This window comes from Sinohyriopsis cumingii, chromosome 5 (assembly GCF_028554795.1).
Source record: "Sinohyriopsis cumingii isolate HCF-2022 chromosome 5, ASM2855479v2, whole genome shotgun sequence".
NCBI classification, from domain to species: domain Eukaryota; kingdom Metazoa; phylum Mollusca; class Bivalvia; order Unionida; family Unionidae; genus Sinohyriopsis; species Sinohyriopsis cumingii.
The window spans coordinates 131,190,354-131,212,468 of NC_142965.1; the positions used below are offsets into that span (position 1 = coordinate 131,190,354).

Consider the following 22,115-nt stretch of genomic DNA (forward strand, 5'->3'; position numbering starts at 1 on the left):
TGGTTGTTGATCTGACCCTTTTGAGGGTTCTCTCTCTCTCTCTCTCTCTCTCTCTCTCTCTTTGAGGGATGTGTTTACTTCATGTGCTGAAAATGGAGCTAGTATGGATGGGGCTATTTATTCAGCTGTCGGGAATTTATAAACTCTGAATGGAATCTATCTCTCTCTCTCTCTCTCTCTCTCTCTCTCTCTATATATATATATATATATATATATATATATATATATATATATATATATATATATATATATATATATAATGTATGTATATATATAAAACTTAATAGTTTTCTGCTTGCATACTACTGTGTATATTGAGGTTTCTGCTTGCATGCTATATATTGAGGTTTCCATTGTACTTGGGCTTGTTTGTTTATATGCTTAATAACCAGTTTTTAGAAAGTGCCCCTGTATTTGCTCATGGTTTGTGGGGAACTGGAATGTGTTTTCTTTTCAGTAAAAAAAATTATATCAAGAATTCTTCTTTCTTGACATATTGAGAAGGTATCAAATAGCCATTTTTCGAAATGTCAGTCAATAAACTGGTACATAACCATGATCATTCCATTGATGTCACCTGACCCACCATGTGACCTGTGTTTAGCACAGAGTAGGAAAGCCTGTTGACTTTGGATGATCAGATAAGATTGGAAATAGGGATAAATACAAAGAATATTGCATGTCACATCTGCAGTGTGCTGAATGGCAGGTAATACAATACGAAGGATTCCTTGAAGTTCTAAAGAACTAATGAAGCTTGTCCTTTAAGAAGATGTGACCTTGAGGGATTCAGGTTAACATTTTAGGCTTAAATCAACTGTATGTTTGTTTAGAACAAAGGAACTTTTGTTGTGAACTTGAGCAAAATTAAAGGTTTGTGAAATATGTTTGTAATGATTTCTGTCAAAATTGAATCTCTGGTACTGTTTGTTTCTTGTTGATTAACTGGCTACAATCGGATAAAAGACATTTTTGAATGTCATGTCAGATATAGATATTTTCAAAAGGTGTATTCTCAAAGTAAGCATGTTCTAAATATAACTACAGTGTAATTTGCTAATTATTGTATTTATCGGGCCTGTCTGATTAAAGACTAGACACCATAGCTAGGATTTTATTTTTAGGTGTTATGATGCAATTTTACTTCAATGCAGAGGAATGGAAAAATAAAATGGACTCTTGTATGTGATGATAGATCTTTGTGAAATATTCCCATTAATTTTGACATGGAATCTTGTGTAAAATAAACTTGAAAAGTAGCAGGTGAAATTTGTGTGTATTCAAAGTATATTTATTTATTTAAAACTGGGTATGTGCAGTTTGTTAGTAGAACACCATTAACTCTAAACTGCTGGTGTATTATGCCATGGCAGATCAAGGTCTGTGTTGTTTGCAGTTGGACTTAGAAATGAGTGCATATGGTAGTGAAATAAATTTGTTCTTTCACCATATGCGTTAGGTTGAAAGTTGCTTGTTTATGGTTTTACCAAGGGGAGAGAATTCCAGTATAGATGGTGCTTGACTTACAACAATGTGATTTATGCACTTTAACTTTAACACCAAATTCAATTTATGGTGCTGTGCTTGTTTTTAAGCCATCGCTGTGACTTGCGTGTATCTCATGTACGTGCATTTTTATTATTTATTATTTATGCAGTAACCTTGGAAACATGTGCGTAAATCAAGTGTTATCTGTATTAACAAATAAATTCGTAGAAAGCCATCTGAAAACAAGATAACAACATCGGCTAAATACATGAAATGTACTAATCCAACACTAATTAATTGTCATTGAGGTCAGACTGAACAGAAATTGTTGTCCCCTTTTTTCCACTGTGTGCCAAAAAAGTATATATTTAAATTATTCAGATACCAACATTTCATGAAGCTTTAAAACAAAATTGATAACGGGGTTGCTATTTGGCCTAAGATGAGATATAAGTTTTCATGCTTCATTCACGCTGCTAGTCAAAGATTTAGTTCAATCTGATTAAAATCAGATCACTGCCCTACATGAAAATCTGCTGGTGACCGCTTAGGAGTCATGTTCTGATGAACTTTGAGTAATCACACAACATAGACACTGATATGTACAGTTTGTTTGGAGTAATCACACAACATAGACACTGATCTGGCAAATCAGGGTCTATATTATTTGCAGATAGACCTGACTTACAAGCAAGTATGTATGGTATTCTCAGTTAATTCTAGTTGACAAAGAACCATGAAATGTTCCAAAAGGTCATTACTAATTACAAAAATGACAAACAATCCAGAATGGACAAAATGTGAGAATGTCCAGAAGTAGCATTTGCTAAAATCTATGATGTCAGTATTGACTCTGCTGGATTTTAAAAGGTTGGTTGAGTTACATGAAATACTGAATTTAAAAACTTTTGACTTGCCTTGATAAGGCTGTGTTTGATGATAAGCCCTTGACTATTGCAGACTTCTGTGAAGGTCATTATTATCTTAACATACCATATATACTTGCAAGTAACAACATGGACCTGGATCTGTTGTCGCATAAAGCAAAGGCTGATCAGGGTCTATTTTGTTCTACTGATTACTCCTAACAGATTGCATAAAACCAGATCTTACGGTGCAATTGTATGAAATCACATCTGATTCCATGCATTTCTGCAGTTGGATCCAACTTCTAAGTGAATATATACAATACTTGTATACTGATTCAGTAGCTTTTCAAAGTTGTACAGAAACTGGTGCAGTGTATATAATCAGCACTTTAGCTCGTGTATTAAATATTTTCCAGCTATTTTGGCATCATCTAATCTAAAGATGGGTATTTTGAGTGTCTTCTTCAAAGCCATTTATTATGATATGAGAAAGTTGTATCAGTAGTGTGTTGAGATTGATGGGACTGGATAACTTCACCTATGACTGGTTCCAGATAGCGTTTCTTACTGTTGTTCTTATTTGATACAGTTTTGAAGTTTTAATCCTCCATTACAAGACACCTTTTGCAGTGTATATTTCTCTGGTTAATTTGTGGTGGGTGGGGGAGGTCACCATAGTCACAAGCCACAGGTGACAATCCACACCTACAGGTGACAATCCACACCTACAGGTGACAATCCACTTCTGATTCGGCCAATGTGGGTATAGCCAGTAGCTTCTCGTGGGTGGGTGGTTCTTTCTGGGGTTTTCCCAGGTTCTTCCTCCACCATTAATACTGGCCACCATGTATGGCCTATCGTGTGCTGAAAAGTGGCATTAAACCTCACAACAACAACAATCCACTTCTGTTCCTTACCTTTTGGCTATTTGTGCTGCAACTTCCACGTTTCACATTGATATATATATATAAACCTGCTTAACCAGTCACTATTGTGATTTAGTATGAACTTTCACACTGTTTGAATAAGCCAATGAAAGTTTCTCTTCCAAACACAGTCACTTATTAATCTTTGAAACTCAAACTGATGAGTACCGTGTAACATTGTGGAAACTCTAACTGATGAGTACTGTGTAACATTGTGGAAACTCTAACTGATGAGTACCATGTAACATTGTGGAAACTCTAACTGATGAGTACCATGTAACATTGTTTCATTGTGCTGTTGACTACCTGTACATATGACAAAATCTCAGCACAGGAAGACACTGGTGATAAAGGGGCATAGTGGGTAGTCACCTATGGCTTGCAGTAATGGAAGTCGGAGTCAGAGGTGATCTGGGTTCTGGCAGTGTTGTTGTTGTTGTTGTGATTTTAACACCATTTTTCAGCACAAGATAGGCTATACATGGTAGCCAGTATAAATACTGGAAGAAGAACTCAGGGAAAATCCCAGAAAGAACCACCAGCATACGAGAAGCTACTGGCAAGCTTTCTCACATACCCACACTGGTGAAACCCACATAGACAGAGGTGAGATGGCAGTGATTTTTTACGGTGAGCACTTTAGACCACTCGGCCATTTGGGGGCCCCGTTTTGGCGATGAATTTGGTTCTTCATCGTGCAGTCTGCTTCTCAGTCTTGTCCAGCCATGACCATACCCCAATCCCCCAAAATACCAGACTACAAAATAATGATTTTTCATGCTTAACAGCGTCAGATAAAATATTCTTGTTCACTATTTAAAGGCTCCCATGCAAAAGTAGTTGGATTAAACAAGTAGTTGGATTAAGAAGTAGCTGGATTTACTAAGAGCTATCCCATTCTATCATGCAGTGAAAACCTAAACTCGTGTCTTAAAGGATATGTTTACTGAAATTAATTTTTTCTTGTTTGAAGCTTATATACTGGGTTTTTTCTTTATTTTTTTGGGTAGATAATAGCCTTCAAAAGTAAATTTTGTCAGACTATTGTACTTGGTTGACAGTCAGACTGTTGTACTTGGTTGACAGTCAGACTGTTGTACTTGGTTGACAGACTATTGTACATGGTTGACATTCAGACTGTTGTACTTGGTTGACAGTTAGACTGTTGTACATGGTTGATGGTCAGAATATTGTACATGGTTAACAGTTAGACTGTTGTACATGGTTGACAGTCAGACTGTTGTATATGGTTGACATTCAGACTGTTGTACTTGGTTGACAGTAAGACTGTTGTACATGCTTGATGGTCAGACTATTGTACATGGTTGACAGACTATTTTACATGGTTGACAGTCAGACTGTTGTATATGGTTAACAGTCAGACTATTGTACATTGTTGACAGTCAGACTGTTGTATATGGTTGACAGTCAGACTATTGTACATGGTTGACAGACTGTTGTATATGGTTGACAGTCAGACTGTTGTATATGGTTGACAGACTATTGTACATGATTGACAGTCAGACTGTTGTACTTGGTTGACAGTCAGACTGTTGTATATGGTTGACAGTCAGACTATTGTACATGGTTGAAAGTCAGACTGTTGTACATGGTTGAAAGTCAGACTGTTGTACATGGTTGACAGTCAGACTGTTGTACATGGTTGACAGTAATTTTAGTTGCATCAATATATGCATGGTTTTGTCAGTGGAAAAACTAATTATACAGCAGGGTGATTCAGAATGGAAAAACTTATTAATTAATGCTGCAAGGTTGTTCACAGTGGAAAACTCATATGGTTCAGAATGGAAAAACTTGCTAATGCAACAAGGTGGTCCAGAATTTAAAGGGAAATTAACTTTTATGTCAGAAAAAATTGTTTGGCTACTACATCTTGCATGAAATAGTTTTCTTTTGATGATAGAAGTATTTTGGCCCAATTTGTATTCCAAACTGTTATATCAGTAACACTCATAAATTGCCTGATGTTTCGACAAAGATATTTAAGAATGTTGTTGCAGTGAGGAAGTCATTTGTTTGGTCACAGGATGTTAGTGAAATCACTGTCACTCGCCGAGACTAGTTACTTTTAGGACTACCAGCGTAAGAAATGTTAGCCAAAATCATTGATTCAGCATGATATATTTGCTAAGGTTATAATACTGTATGTACTTGCTTACAAGTCAGTTCCAACTGTAAACAACATAGACCCTGATATGTTGTTGCATATTATGCCAACAGATCAGGGTCTGTGTTGCATGTTGTACTGTTTTCTCTTAACAAACTATATAGACCTGTACCTGCCAGTGCATTATGCAATGGCAGATCTGGTTCTGTGCAGTTTGCAGTTGGACTTGACTTATAAGCGAGTGTATACAGCAAGTTTTCAGGTGGGGTTTTTAATGGAAATTAGTGTCTTCAAAGAGGTTGTTGTTGTGGGGTTTAACGCCATTTCTTAGCACACGACAGGCTATGCATGGTCGCCAGTATTAATGATGGAGGAAGAACCCAGGAAAACCTCGCGAAGAACCACCGACCCACGAGAAGCTACTGGCAAGCTTCTTCACAGGAGGTGTAATTTCAAAATGAGTGAATTAAGAATTGTCAGTACTCAGTTCTGGTGTAAGAAATAATTCCTTTTTCTTTCAGGTGTTGTTATAGATACACTTTTACCATCAGCAACTTTTTCGTGACAGCTTCATTAGTTCATAAGGATCTGCTATGGCAGAGTGGTTAGCTTGCCAGATTCACAGTCAGTTGGTAGCGGGTTTGAATCCTAATAAGACCAATCCAGGTCAGCTGATGTGTGTCTCTGGGCAAAACACTTTGTTCGGCAGCAATTTTTTCAAAACGGGGCCCCAAGTGGCTGAATGGTCTAAAGCTCTCTCCGTCATGGATCACTGCCATCTCACCTCTGTCTGCGTAGGTTCAAGTCTCAGGCTCGGCCAATGTGGATATGTGAGAAAGCTTGCCGGTAGCTTCTCGTGGGTCTGTGGTTCTTTACGGGGTTTTCACAGGTTCTTCCTCTACCATTAATACTGACTGCCATGTATAGCCTATCTTGTGCTGAAAAATGGCATTAAACCCTATAACAATAACAACAACAACATTTTTTCAAAACAAAGAAACTGCTGTCTATTCAAACCACTCGGTTATTTCTACAGTTGGATTCACTACAAGATTGACTTAGAAGTTGTAAATAAAAAAATGGGTCAAGGCATTTGCAAATTCTTGGTCAGTCCTTGTTTCATAAATAGCCATGGTGGTCTTAATGGGAACTAACAAATGCATTCCAGGTGTAATCTATAGGGCTGACTGCTACATTGCAAATGGGCTAAGACATTCTGCTTTTGTAGCCTTTATAATTTTTAATGTGTTGATGTGTCATTAGATATGAATTAGCGAACTTAGATTCTGGCATAGAAAGCTCAAGTTGAATATTGTTTGGCTTCTTTGATCAATGATCACATAAGTTTGCATCATGTACATGAAGACTTTTATTTCCCAGATCTAGCATAAAGCCGTGTGAATTGGGTACAGTTGATACATTAGTTGAATTGGGTACAGTTGATACATTAGTTGAATTGTGTACAGTTGATACATTAGTTGAATTGTGTACAGTTGATACATTAGTTGAATTGGGTATAGTTGATACATTAGTTGGATTGAGTATACTTGGTACATTAGTTGGATTGGGTATAGTTGGTACATTAGTTGGATTGGGTATAGTTGGTACATTAGTTGAATTAGGTGTAGTTGGTACATTAGTTGAATTAGGTGTAGTTGGTAATTTAGTTGAATTAGGTGTAGTTGGTACATTAGTTGAATTAGGTGTAGTTGGTACATTAGTTGAATTGGGTGTAGTTGGTACATTAGTTGAATTAGGTGTAGTTGGTTCATTAGTTGAATATTCTCATCTTCTGCTCTGAAGACCATCTTTGTATCATCCTGGTATGAAATGAATGACGATGACAAATTTGTATTTATACTTAGTAATGTGGACTATTATATTAAGAAGATGTTTTGTGGTGATCTGCTTGACTGGGAGAATCTTTGTTGAATAAAGTCCAGAATCTTGTTGATATATGAAATAATAAGTAGTTTTGTAAAATGTATATTTTATACTTTGCAGGGATGTATACCTGTTGTTGTTTTTTCTGTGGTATTTATTATGTATTGCAGCATTTATTGTTTTGGTGATAATACTGCCTTTGGATTGGATTGGACACCACTAGATTGGGTGTTTCTGGTATGTACCTGCACAGTGGGAGAAATTTATGTTTTACCTGTTTCAGCAATTGACTCTTCCTGACACAAAAGCGTTCATGTTTATCTAGTGTATGAAGTGGGACCAAGGTAACACCACTTAATCAGTGGGGGTGTTTTGTAAGGCTGGCATGGAGTCTATATAGTGCAAACCGTTATTTTGGTGGTATGCAAGAGATCAGATTAGCCAAGCCAGTATGTGGAAATGTTAAGTGTGTTGATGTATTAATCTATGAGAGGTCAAGATGAGTAGCGTTGAAATGTACTTTGAGATGTACCGTGAATTGTCAGCATGTTTCAAAGACCTATCAGTTTCTCTCCTGAGATAAACTTGTACAGGTAACATGGCCTACCTTTTCCACTGACCAGGAACTTGCTAGTACATTTTAAAATCATTACACAGAGCCTTTCAGAATGTTTTGGTGATGAGTGGTGGTTCAGTTGACAAAATTTATGTTGTTGATATTACAAACAAGTCATTACATCAGTGGATGTGACATCACCAGGAGGATATTTCCAGTAAACATAGGTCTGTGTACATTGGCTTCTTCCATGATCATTGTTGACAAGGTTTTAGAAGTGCTATAGAAAGAATGAGACAACACTATCACTTAAAATTTGCATACTCCTAGTGAATCATTGTCATTGCGTGGAATACTTTTTTTTCAACTGAGTTGTAAGACAGTTAATTGGACACTATAATAACATTAGGGGTATTCCCGGTTTTTGCTGTTACATACATAGTGTTTTGTGGATAACATAAACATAGCCAAAGTCGGATTATCAGACACGGATCAGCATGGATTTGTTTGGTATGTAAATTCAATAGATTAGTAATGCAATATACTTGTCCATCTGTAAGTTCCATGTATATGTATATAATTGTCCGTCTGTAAGTTCTAATATGTATATGTATATACTTGTCCGCTGTAAGTTCTAATATCTATATACTTTCAGTGTAATCCTCTAAGTTGATTGAGATTAAAATCGTACCATTATTTAAATAGTCCAATCATTTCTGTCAGGGTCTCGCATACATTTTATGTAGAAAGAAAAGGATTCACATCAGCCCTGACTGTCTTGGTTGACGTTTGCTTGTTTTATTGGTAATTACAGGTTGTGGCTTCTAAAATTCAAGTTCATGAACTGAAATAGATTTTGTATTGATTTTAATGTACATGTTCATCAAATATTCCCATCTAACTCCAATTTATGCAGTCATTCAGCCAAAGACCTGGTTTTATATTTATCAAACATCATAGTCATTGTTGACACATTTTTAATTGTTGGATTGGGGTCTTTTTTGCCTACTGATTAAATCATGTATGTTGGATTGTAATGCTACAGCGTGAATGACTTGACTGATTAATAATCCACATTAAGATATTTCATAATGTTATACTAACGTCATCAGTGGCATTCAACCAATCAAACACTGCCAGCTGACTCGTTCGAGTTGGTGATTGACTGTTTTTATCGTTTTAGACTGTTGTCTTTGATTTTGTGTGTGTGTGATTTTGATTTTTAACATAGCTTTAAAAAAATTTCAGTCATATCGCTACGATGTCTTCAGTGTGACAGTTTATAGTGATGTCTAACACTGGGGCATCACGCCACAGACATGTAGCATGATCTTCCACCCGGTCACATTATCCTAAAACCTGGCGGACCAGTCCTAACACTAACCTCTTAATGCTGAGCGCCAAGCATGGCAGCTGATTGCACCATTTTTGTAAGTCTTTGGTATGACTCTGCCAGGGATCGAAACCAATGACCTCCCGCATCCGAGGTGGATTCTTTAACCACTAGGCCACTGGAGCGGTGTTGTCTTTGATAGTAAAGAAATTCCTTCTAGCCTGCTATCTTTGCTTTAAAACTAAATATTTATACCGAATAATGTATTGAAATATATTCCCAAGATTTTCCGGGATTCATTTTGAGAATAAGACCTGAGAAAACCAGAGTTTTCACCTACCAGATACCTGCATCAAGCCTGTCGTAGCCTGTATCTAGATATTGCAAATTAATCATGAATTATTCATGTACATGGGGGGGGGAGAGTTGCTTCTTTTAGAAAAGATGAAAAGTTTGTCTGCTTACTATGACACCAAAGAGCCAAGATGCATAAATTTACTTCTTAATCAGTTCTGATGATTTGAACACATTCTTTATGGTAGTTTTCTACTTAATAAAGTTAAATCATTCATGGCAGTAAAATGGTATGTATATATGCGGAAATGTTAAAAATCTCAGGCATGCCATATCATGACTGTTATCAGTTGCTATCTATCCGGACCTGACTATGCCAGATGGGTTGGCCACCATAATATGGCTTTGAGCAAGACACTGAAGTAACCTCAAGACAATATAATATTTGATGTACTGATGAACACCAGGCAGTGAATCAGTCAAAGCAATAATACTAATAATAATAAAAAAGACTTTATTTAGAGAAGGTAACTCAATTAGTTACAGAACTAATCTACCTTGAGGCCTTCTATCTGTTGTGTACAATATATACAGTATATACAACATGATGTGAAGAGTCAGGCTTGACACTAAATAATTAAGTAATTTTAAAATTCAAAGTAACAAGCCTGGAACACATTCACAGGCATCAGTGAAAACATAAACATATATATAAAACATAAAATATAATCCTGCATTGAAATATTCAGCTATGAAAATGATGTAAAATTACAGAAAAGCAGGCGGTATTTTTTGTACTAGAACTGTTCAATTTTCTAAAGATTTCATCCATTTAAGACATTGATTGAGAAAAGATGAAATGCTAGGAGCCTGCCTTATGTCACTGGGAATGTTGTTCCATACCAGCGGACCAGTATATTGAAAACTTTTTTTAAACAATTCCTTCTTTGGCCTTGGTATAATGTAATTTTTTCTTCTTATGGACCTTAAATTTGGAGTGCATCAGCATCTCTTTGGTGAAAGATATTGCTTAGATAGACAGGAATGTCTTTTCTGGATACTTTATACATCAATTTGGCCTTTCTAAGAAATATTCTTTCATGTATTGTTAAAATCTTTATATTATTCATTACATCCTGAAAATTGTCTATACTTTGATCTAGAATTAAATGGCAAGCCCTCTTTTGGAGTCTTAAAGGTGTTGTTATGTTTGAATTAGAGGTATTACCCCAAATTACATTACAGTAGTCCAGATATGGCTGAATATAACTTTTATAAAAGATGACCCTATACTGAAGAGGAATGTATGTTTTCATTTTCCTCAGTAGCCAAAGCAAGACAATATAATATTTGATGTACTGATGAACACCAGGCAGTGAATCAGTCAAAGCAAGACAATATAATATTTGATGAACTGAAGAACACCAGGCAGTGAATCAGTCAAAGCAAGACAATATAATATTTGATGTACTGAAGAACACCAGGCAGTGAATCAGTCAAAGCAAGACAATATAATATTTGATGTACTGAAGAACACCAGGCAGTGAATCAGTCAAAGCAAGACAGTATAATATTTGATATACTGAAGAACACCAGGCAGTGAATCAGTCAAAGCAAGACAATATAATATTTGATGTACTGAAGAACACCAGGCAATGAATCAGTCAAAGCAAGACAGTATAATATTTGATATACTGAAGAACACCAGGCAGTGAATCAGTCAAAGCAAGACAATATAATATTTGATGTACTGATGAACACCAGGCAGTGAATCAGTCAAAGCAAGACAATATAATATTTGATGTACTGATGAACACCAGGCAGTGAATCAGTCAAAGCAAGACAATATAATATTTGATGTACTGAAGAACACCAAGCAGTGAATCAGTCAAAGCAAGACAATATAATATTTGATGTACTGAAGAACACCAAGCAGTGAATCAGTCAAAGCAAGACAATATAATATTTGATGTACTGAAGAACACCAGGCAGTGAATCAGTCAAAGCAAGACAATATAATATTTGATATACTGATGAACACCAGGCAGTGAATCAGTCAAAGCAAGACAGTATAATATTTGATGTACTGATGAACACCAGGCAGTGAATCAGTCAAAGCAAGACAATATAATATTTGATATACTGAAGAACACCAGGCAGTGAATCAGTCAAAGCAAGACAATATAATATTTGATATACTGATGAACACCAGACAGTGAATCAGTCAAAGCAAGACAGTATAATATTTGATGTACTGATGAACACCAGGCAGTGAATCAGTCAAAGCAAGACAATATAATATTTGATGTACTGAAGAACACCAGGCAGTGAATCACTCAAAGCAAGACAATATAATATTTGATGTACTGAAGAACACCAGGCAGTGAATCAGTCAAAGCAAGACGATATAATATTTGATGTACTTATGAACACCAGGCAGTGAATCAGTCAAAGCAAGACAATATAATATTTTTGATGTACTGATGAACACCAGGCAGTGAATCAGTCAAAGCAAGACAGTATAATATTTGATGTACTGATGAACACCAGGCAGTGAATCAGTCAAAGCAAGACAATATAATATTTGATGTACTGATGAACACCAGGCAGTGAATCAGTCAAAGTACTGCCTATAATCCCAGTCTCTTGCTTGAAGAACTGTGTGTACAGTTTAGACCAACTTTTGCTAGGTTTGTTAGGTGGTTGTTATGAAGCGACCACATTTTTGGTAGATCATCAGGACAACACAGCCTGTTGTATTTGTCATTGGTTTCTAGGTTTGTTAGGTGGTTGTTATGAAGTGACCCCTTTTTGGTAGATCATCAGCACAACACAGCCTACTATATATGCTCATCATCTAGGATAATCATTTGCATTCTTCTGCATGTGTAAGAGGAGACTAATGATGGGGTTGCTCAGTGGTCAGTGTGCCAGACTAATGAGTGCTCAAATAATCTATGCCCATGGCTTCTCTAACTTTAGCCCAGGTCCCTTTTTTATTTTATGCCAAGTTCCCATTGGGCTTGTTGTAAATAAAACCCTCTAATTTGCCTGAGAAAACTTTGATCATGCTCACAAAATGCTGAATGATATTTTCAAGTTGTTTAAAGACTAGTAAGTTATTTTTCTCCATGTATTAATATTTTTACCCATATACCCATATAAAGATTGTCTACTTTTCATACTTCTATTTAAAGCTGTAAACATGTACAAAGTGAGGCATGTTGCCATTCCATGGATTATCTACAGTTATAGTGCTCACTTGGCTTTTAACATGTGATTCTATTGGCGGTATGACAGAACTACCATTTTTAAGGCCATCTTTCATACATTTTATTTATACTTGAAATCTACCACTTTTGAAAATTTAGATTTTTTTATTCAAAAGAAGAAAAAAATTAAAAAAGAAAAATAAAGCAGTATTTGTACAGCATTCTATGTATGCATAAACAACCAGAACCAATCTACTATTGTGACTGATGTAATGATGAATGACTGAGTAAATTGATTGTGTGTGTATGTTTTGGATTTTTAATGTAGCTTTAAAAAAAAATCAGTCGTATCGCTACGATGTCTGCTGTGTGACATTTGGTTGTAAGCACTGGGGTATCATGCTGCAGACATGTAGCATGATGTCCCACCCAGTCACATTATCCTGACACCAGGCCGACCAGTCCTAACACTAACCTCTCAATGCTGAGTGCCAAGTGAGGCCGCTGCTTTGTACATATTTTACAAGTCTTTGGTATGACTCACCGGGGGTTCATACCGCAACCTCCTGCATCCATCCAAGGTGGATGCTCTAACTACTAGGCGAGGAAATGGATGACGTCTAACATGAATACACAAAGATGTCAATCGATTACCTTAGTGTTGTAACCTGGGGGTTAAGTTGTTTTTTTTTAAAAGTTGTTTTAACTAAGAAAGGGATCATAGGTGGTCCATGATGGTTTCTGAATCTTTGATTAAATGTTGTCTGTCCTTTTGTGCAGATGAGATGAAACGTACAGACAAATCCAAAAATGATTTCTGCATAAACACTTAAGTAGTGCAACACTGGTTAAACATATTAAACATCTATGAACAACACAAAAAGTGTCAAGAGAAGAAAGACACGCTTCAGATGCTGATGAACATTAACATTACTCAGTCATCCAGTGAGTAAGGAGGACATTACTAGAACTATTGGACTATGATTGACACCGGAACCTGGAGGGAAACATTGCTTACGTGAAATGTTTTAAGATCAGAATAATAAACACTCAAGTCAGTTTAATATGATTCTGTTCATTTCTTTTCGAAGTACAGCAATTACAATTGCAAATTTACATGACAAAGAGTGTACAGTAGTAATAGGGCCATTTTAGACACATGGAATGGAGTCGAGACTTGTAGAGTTTGAGCCAGTCCTTGTTAATTTTTGTGTGTTTGTGTCACCAGACCTGGGTCTGTATTGCTCATTGCTGTAAAACAACCATCAGAAAGATACACAGCACTGAGAAATTGGATTGTGTGACCTTGGACAGGCTGTCAACATAACTTTGTATCAACCTCCAAGGGAACAACACTGTTGAATATCCACTGAAAATAGATTAGTAAGCCACTGCAATAGTCATTAGTACAAAAGGGGTACTTTCTATCAGGCTGTACCCTAGCCACCAGTCCTGTCAGAAAAGAAAAAGGAGAACATCGTGCTGGTCTACCTGTATGATGGTTTAGTCTGAGAATACTTCACTGTTGTCCATACAGTTTTTAGGTATGAAGTAATTAGGTGTTGTGTCACATTCTTCCAGTCCTATTGATTGGAGTAGTGTCATGCATTTGATACTGTCAGAAATAGGAATTTGACATTGAGCTGTCTACTAAGCCTGTCATCCAAAGATGTCGCAGCATGTGATGTGTATCGGTAAATGATAAGTATTGATTAAGGAATCATTGTGAATATATTTTCACAACTTGAATGGAGTGTAATACACATTTATGATCACTTTTCTAACAAGACAGTAATTGCAGAAGTAGTTTGGTAATTACATTCCACACAAACATCTAGATAGGATGTAAGTGATATGTGTGACCTCTGTGTGTGTGTGTGTGTGTGTGTGTGTATATATATATATATATATATATATATATATATATATATATATATATATATATATATATATACACACACACACACACACACACACACACATACATACATACATACTTGTGCATGCACATACACATAAACACTATAATTGGAACGTTGAACTGTCCCAGATGTTACTTTATTCATGTCATGTTCACAATCTTGGAGGATGTAATCAATTTCTATGTTATAATGTTATCACAAGTGTTTTACAAGGTAATCATTGTTATTACTAGTTATTGAAAGAGCTGTTGCCAGTGTACATTATTTGGAATGTCTCTAAAAATGCCATCTGCTTGGGAAGTCAGTTTTGAAAATAAGAAGTCTTTCATGGTTTTAATAAGACTTGACTTTGATTGGACATTTAAGGAAACTAATACGTATACATCGATCATACAGAGTAATTAGCATTTATTAACCAGCATATATCAATGATAGTAATCACAGGAGAGATTGTGTTCATGAACATTTATATATTAAAATAGTAATCACAAAGCAATTTGTGTTCATTAACATCCGTATATTAACAGTAGTAATCACAGATCAGTTTGTTGGCATTACCATTATAATTTAACAAGAGTAATCACAGATCAGTTTGTTGTTATTAGCAATGTGTGTTCATTAACATTTACATATTATCAATAGTAATCACAGTAGTTTGTGTTCATTAACATGCATATATTGGCAAAATTTTTCATTTACATCTGTATCAGCTAACTGTAATGAAGTTGTCACACACACACACACACACACACGCACAGCATAAAAACTATTTCAGACATTCTTAGTGTGCTGTTTTTTGGGCTAGTTTTAACGGTTGTTGTTGTTGCTGTCGTAGGGTTTAACGCCAATTTTCAGTACTCAATAGGCCATACATGGCGTCCAGTATAACTGGTGGAGTAAGAAACTGGGAAGAACCACTGACCCACAAGAAGCTACTGGCAAGCTTTCTCACATACCTATGTTAGCCAATTCTGAGACGTGAACCCACGCAGACAGAGGTGAGATGGCAGTGATCTGGAATGATGATCACTTTAGAGCATTCGGCCACTTGGGGCCTCGGTTTTACTTCAGTCATATTATTGGTTATTTCATGCAAAGGTAATTGCAGCTTAGCACCTTTTCCAAAGACGTGTTCAGGCAGCTGACCTGGATTGGTGGGTGGGGAGTGGGTGGATCTAACCCATGACCGTTATGTTACAAGTTAAATACTCATGGATGGTGTCAAACATTTTTTAAAGCCCTCAAAAGAGACCATCTAAAAGCTTTTATGAACAGGTGTATTATAAAGTGGTGAAATTAATTAATGAAATTATTTGATATATAACTAGGACTTTGTAAAATGAACACATTCGGCTACAGATCTACTACAATGGTATGCTGATGGTTGCTAGGGAGGGCTGGGAATTCTGGGAAACTCTTATGACAATATTCCATTACCCAGTGATTGTTTCATTTCTTAAGTAATTTAATATTCTTCATTACCCTGCCTTTTTTGCAAATCCTGGTATCCTACCTAGATTGTACTGTTTGGCCTTCGTTTTAATTAGATATTACTCTACCTTAAGTACATGTATATACGATACTGCCATTAATCAACTATGCAGACTTTTTGTTGTAGAAAGCCATGATATCTCGATAATTGTGTCGTATTGAAAAAACTGACACCTATCATAGCTTTTTCATTGTGTATATGTTATGTGTAACCTGTGAAGATTTGTTCAGGTATGATTTTAATGTTGTTACTGATACAGCAGGCATTGACCATTCTTTTCTAGTGTAATGACCCTTATCATGAGGATAGATATTCATACAAGATTTTTGCCAAAAATTGCATAAATACCTATACCTGTACATTCTTTGTTACATAGAGTTTTAAAAATACTTGAACAATTCACAAGTATTGGTTGTTATGTACAGTATTGTTTACATTAGTTAGTATTCTTTAAGTCGGTGTTCCAAAACAATTTTATGATGTCAAAATTTTAAGTTAGACCCAGCACTTTGTATACACTGCTCACAGAATGTAAAATTTTGTGTTGTAATTTTTTATCTTCACTGGAGTGTCATATTGTTTGCATGTGTGTGTTGTAATTCTCACCCTGGTATGTAATAACCCTGGTATGTAATAACACTGGTATGTAATAACGGGGTGAGGATAGAGATATTGCTATATCCATATATCTATTCATGAGCCATATGTCTGTCTGTCTGTCTGTCCATAAACATTTTAGTTTTCCAGATTATAACTCTCAAACCATCAATATTATTTACTAAATTTTGGTTAACATGTGAAGCAAGAAATGTAAATGTACCTTTTTGTGTTTTGAATTTTTCAATATTCCATATTGTTGTTTCCATGGAAATTAAGTGTAACATACCATAAGTACTGTGTAAGTTGTGAGTGCTTGACCCTAGAGTCATTACTTACAGTATATCTCTCATGTGAGTGGCAGCCTAATAAAGGGGGTTTGGGCTTATTGTCAAAGATGTTCATTTTAACTGTTTGCCATGTTATTATAAACTGGGGAAGTGCTATCATTTATATGTATGGTTAGTGGGTGGGTGAAACTTTCTTAATCATACAGGGGTAGGAAAAATGCCACATTGACTAAAATTCCATTTTTAATTTTTATCACAGTCAATAAACTATTTATTTTATATAAAATAATTTGCAGCATATTATTTGCATTTACCCATATATAAAATTTGAGTACGTGTCAATGCATATGAATTCATTTTCTTGTACGATAGTATTTTTAAGAGTTTGATTTACTGGCACTATAGAATATGTTAACTCATTTGTGGCTACGTTACATATTTTTAAGGTAGGAGATTCTTTACAGTATCAAAGGCCTCAGAGTTTCTATATTCACTGTTCTTAACCTATTTAACACATTGGTGTCAGCAGGGGTATGTGATATGTCACATCACATCAATGGCTCTTTCAGAGTCCATTAATGCTCAGTTTTGTAGTCTACTTTGTGGACCATTACCCAGAGAAAGGAAGAATTCTGTAAACAGCAAGGTGCTAGGTAGGATTGCTGCTTCATGAGGAAATAAACCTCTGCCAGACATTATCTATGTACTGCGTGAACTTTGTGTTGATCTTAGTGAATTTTTTAATGTACACCATGAATGTGGAGGACAAGCACTAATGGTGTAGAAAAATGGGATCCAGTCTGGAAATAGGTGAGGATAAAATAGAGTATACTGTATATAGATTTGACTGAAAATTAGATTTTAGTATTAAAAAAATCTTCTGTAACTGAATTTTTTTCAGAGACATTGTTTTATTGATTGAATTTCAGTCCTTTAACAATTTTGAGGCTTGAACATTCATTGCTAAAATTAGCAGCTGACATTTTGGTGCGGAATTGAACGCACTTGTTTCAAACACATGTTGGTCCAGAAAATTCTGAGACCTTTTCTGTACAGAACTGCTGTCACCCAGGATGTTGTTGTTGTTGTTGTTGTAGGGTTTAACGCCATTTTTCAGCACAAGATAGGCCATATATGGCGGCCAGTATAACTGGTGGAGGAAGAACCCTGGAAAACCCAGGAAAGAACCACCGACCCACGAGAAGCTACTGGCAGGCTTTCCCACGTACACACGCTAGCCGAGCCTTGGACTCGAACATACGCAGACAGAGGTGAGATGGCAGTGATCCGGAACGCACCCAGGATGCATCTATACTGATAAATATGAGTTTGATCATGAACAATCTGAAATATAAAGTTATTGAATCCTTTGAAATTTAAAGTTATTGAATCCTTTGAAATGCTCAACCTTGGTCAGGAAAGTAATTTCTGATCTTTTTTGTGGTCAGTTCTAAAATCTGTACCAGCACACACAGCAGTCACAGATCCAGGAATTGATTTTCCTTGTCTTTTCAGTAATGACTGGCATTTAAAAAAATACTCCAAGTCTATCATGGCTTGTATACAGCCTTGAAAAATCCTTCAGCCTGCAGGGGTGTGTTGCAGACTCCTTGACTTTTGACAAAGTTGGTTTTATTGTAGAGAAGTCCTTGAGTTTGATGTAAAGCTAATCAGCAGTGGAATGTAAATATAATTTTTAATTTTTTGTTGCAAGTTTTCACTACTGGATTGCACAAACCAGTTTCAGTTAATTTCTTAATGAACAGTAATACATGTATCATATTAACGATGTTCTTATAGTCAGTACACCTAGAAAATATCGGATATCAATTTCAGGAGAGGAATTTTTCAGCTATTCTTTGAATATAAAACTTAGATGATGCTAGAATCAATAAACAGGTCGCTTAACACCCTTTTGAATTGAAAATAAAAAGCCAGTAATCAGAAGGTTTATGGTGGATCACAGGCTTGCTCTGTCAGTACTGTTATGCACAAAGCAATGTGATATGTATTTCTTTCATATTTTACAAATTCTAGAGAACTGTTAGGTTCTGAAATGAATTTGAGTTATTGATTTTAACAGAGACTGAATGTCACTTCAAGAAACAATTGTAATTATTTCTTTAATGATTTCTTGAATGCATGATATTTTTCATGCTGCTGGGATTGTAAAAACAGGACAAAATATTTTTAACTCTTTACAAATCAAGATGAACATTTGTAGACATTTCATTAGTTCCGGTTTTTATGTGCAGCTGGGTTTATTTAGGGAAACCCGTCTGCTAAAAGTTTTATTAAGTAGAAGGTGGTCTTTTGAGTGCGGGCATATTGTTGAAGAAATATGGTACAAAATTTGTTGGTGCATAAAGGCCTTTGTCATTCTTTAGCTTATGACGCATATTGTTTGTAGGGTTTAACAGCGTTTTTCAGTGCACGATAGGTAAATCAGGGTGACCAGTATAACTGGGCAAGGATGAAGAACTAGGGGAAAATCCCGTAAGAACCATCAACCCACAGGAAGCTACTGACAAACTTTCTCACATACCCACATTGGCTGAGCCAGAGACTCGAACACACACAGACAGGTGAGATTTCACTATCAGTAAATCTAACGCTTTAGACCACACAGCCACCCAAGGACCCTGTATATATATTTGTGTGTGTGTTGGGTTTAATGGCATATAAGCACAATTCTGGATAAATAGGGACATTTAAGTGTAGACAGTAATAATAAGCATTAAAAGATATGTAATGTAGTTTAGGTGCTATAATGAGTTGACACAATCCTGAACCTTTACTGTAAGTTCTAGGTTGCCTTTGTAACCAGTCAGTTGTGTTATTGGTGCGTACTTGGCAATACAGCTGGCCTACAGACAATAATAATTGAAGCTTGAATTCGAGATCTGTGCCAATCAAAAGTGATGTTACAGAAGTAAATTTGTTTTGATTGAAACAAACTGCCAATCAAAAGTGATGTTACAGAAGTAAATTTGTTTTGATTGAAACAAACTGACAAGCACAAGTCAGGTTCATGTTTATGATTTCAAATCCTGGTTTATATGATCAGTTCCCAGCTTATGATGTCAAGGCCATGTATATATCTTTGCTAGCCAAGGATCTGATATGTTAACCCTATCTACACATTGGCAGCTTGATCAGATATTTCACTGCTTTGTCCTAGTGACATCTATAGGATTTCATAGTTGCCTTCCTTAGTATCTAATGCCATCTAACCAATAGCATACAACAGTGGTGCATTGTACATCAGCTGAAAATGATGGAGGCAGTTGACTTAAAAATGATACTTTGTAAGTATGACTACATGCCAGAGGGAAGCCATTAGAGTGTATTTGAAGAAAAGGATGTATTCCTACAAACATTGACTGGCAGCAGAAAATTGCTTATTTTGGAGTCCATTCCAGTTGGGTGCTCCCTTTCCCTTTGTCATGTAGGAACAGTGTTCAAATTTGAACAAGTTGATTTTGATTTGATGCAGTTGTTTGCCACCACCTACATTGAAATTCACAGACCCAAAGCACTGAAATATCCATCTTGGAATCTTGGCTAGTGAGGATGGGTTTATGTGATCAGGTCCCTGTTTATGATTTCAAGTCCAAGTCTATTGATCAGGTCCCAGCTTATGATTTCAAGGCCTGCTTTGTGTGGCCAGGTCCCAGCTTATGATTTCAAGGCCTGCTTTGTGTGGCCAGGTCCCAGTTAATGATTTCAAGGCCAGGTCTGAATGATTAAATTCCAGTTTGTGATTTTAAGGCCTGGTCTATGTGATCAGTTACTAGTTTATGATTTCAAGGCCTGAAACGTATGTATCGTTATTTTCTTTTTATGACATTATTTGACAAATCTAAATGTACAGAGAAAATGAAGAAAATTATTACAACATGTAGATGTTTGTTTTTCCACACCCCCAACATGCTCCCCTACAATACATGCATTTATAAAATGTTGGACTATCTCACTATATTATAAATGTATTTGTCAGTTGTAGATACACGCCGCCCCCCCTTTCCCTCTATCACACACACAACTACATACAAATGTAGATGTGTGTAGAAATTAAGGCTGCAAGCTGCACATATCTGGATCTGCCATAAAATAATTGCGCTTGTAGAATGGGTCTGTGCGTTTAAATGTTAGGAGTGGTCAATGTAACAAAAAGCAGAGACCCTGATCTGCCATCACATTATGTGATTGCTGACCAAGGTCCATGTTGTTTATAGTTGGACTTGTATCCAAGTATATACGGTACACAAATGCTCTCTCGCTGACTCACATGTATGTACCTTTATTGGTGTGCTCTCTCGCTGACTCACATGTATGTACCTTTATTGGTGTGCTCTCTCACTGACTCACATGTATGTACCTTTATTGGTGTGCCTGTAGGCATCATGTTGGATATTGGCATCAGTATTGAAGAACTGTGTTGGAAAGTAACTTGTCCATTATTTATAACTTTCAGCAGGTGTTAAGGAATGTGCAGGATAAAATATTTATGAAATTCTTTGCAGCAAATTCAATATTTCTGGAGTTGATGTATAAGGGAGAGATGGTCATTCACACATTGATTAACAAATTTTGTATATATTACTTAATAATGTATATAATGGCATGTGCACCACCCAGGATAACGAAGCACACCACACTTTAACCCATGCTTTATAACTTTATAAATTGATTTTTTAGTGGGATATTAATCTTTATTCAGTTCATTCCACCATTTGTTTTGGTCTCATAAGTTACGAAAATACCACAGGGTAATTGAAATCTTTTCTGATACATCATTCTTTTATATATATATATATATATATATATATATATATATATATATATATATATATATATAATACTATCATACAGGTTTAAGAATTTTTATTTCGTACTCTACAAAGATTTGAACCCAGGTCCGCTGGTAAATGGCACCTATCGCCTTGCCTGCACACACGAGCCCATATTCCCTCACGACTAAGCACGTATCAGCAAAAATAATGTTACTCATTCTGTCTGGTGTATATTTGTAATTCTCTATAATTAATTCTATATACTGTACCTTGATTTCTTTCATAGGAATCCAGCATGACTGTAGATACATGAGAATTAATTACTAGG

General features: G+C 35.9%; 1 protein-coding gene across 4 annotated transcripts in view; it reads left to right on the top strand.

Annotated features, from left to right (window-relative positions):
- The window catches only part of LOC149800250 (uncharacterized), a 343,724-nt gene that overhangs the window by 178,246 nt on the left and 143,363 nt on the right, over nucleotides 1-22,115 (top strand). The window contains exon 1 of one of the 4 annotated variants that reach the window (XM_089959832.1): nucleotides 7,681-7,888. The exons of the other annotated variants lie outside the window; for them this stretch is intronic. Within the exon in view, the coding sequence (XP_089815958.1) occupies nucleotides 7,842-7,888 (47 nt within the window). The 5' untranslated portion in view covers nucleotides 7,681-7,841. Of the gene's footprint in view, nucleotides 1-7,680; nucleotides 7,889-22,115 lie in introns of those variants that run through there. 4 annotated transcript variants of the gene reach the window in all.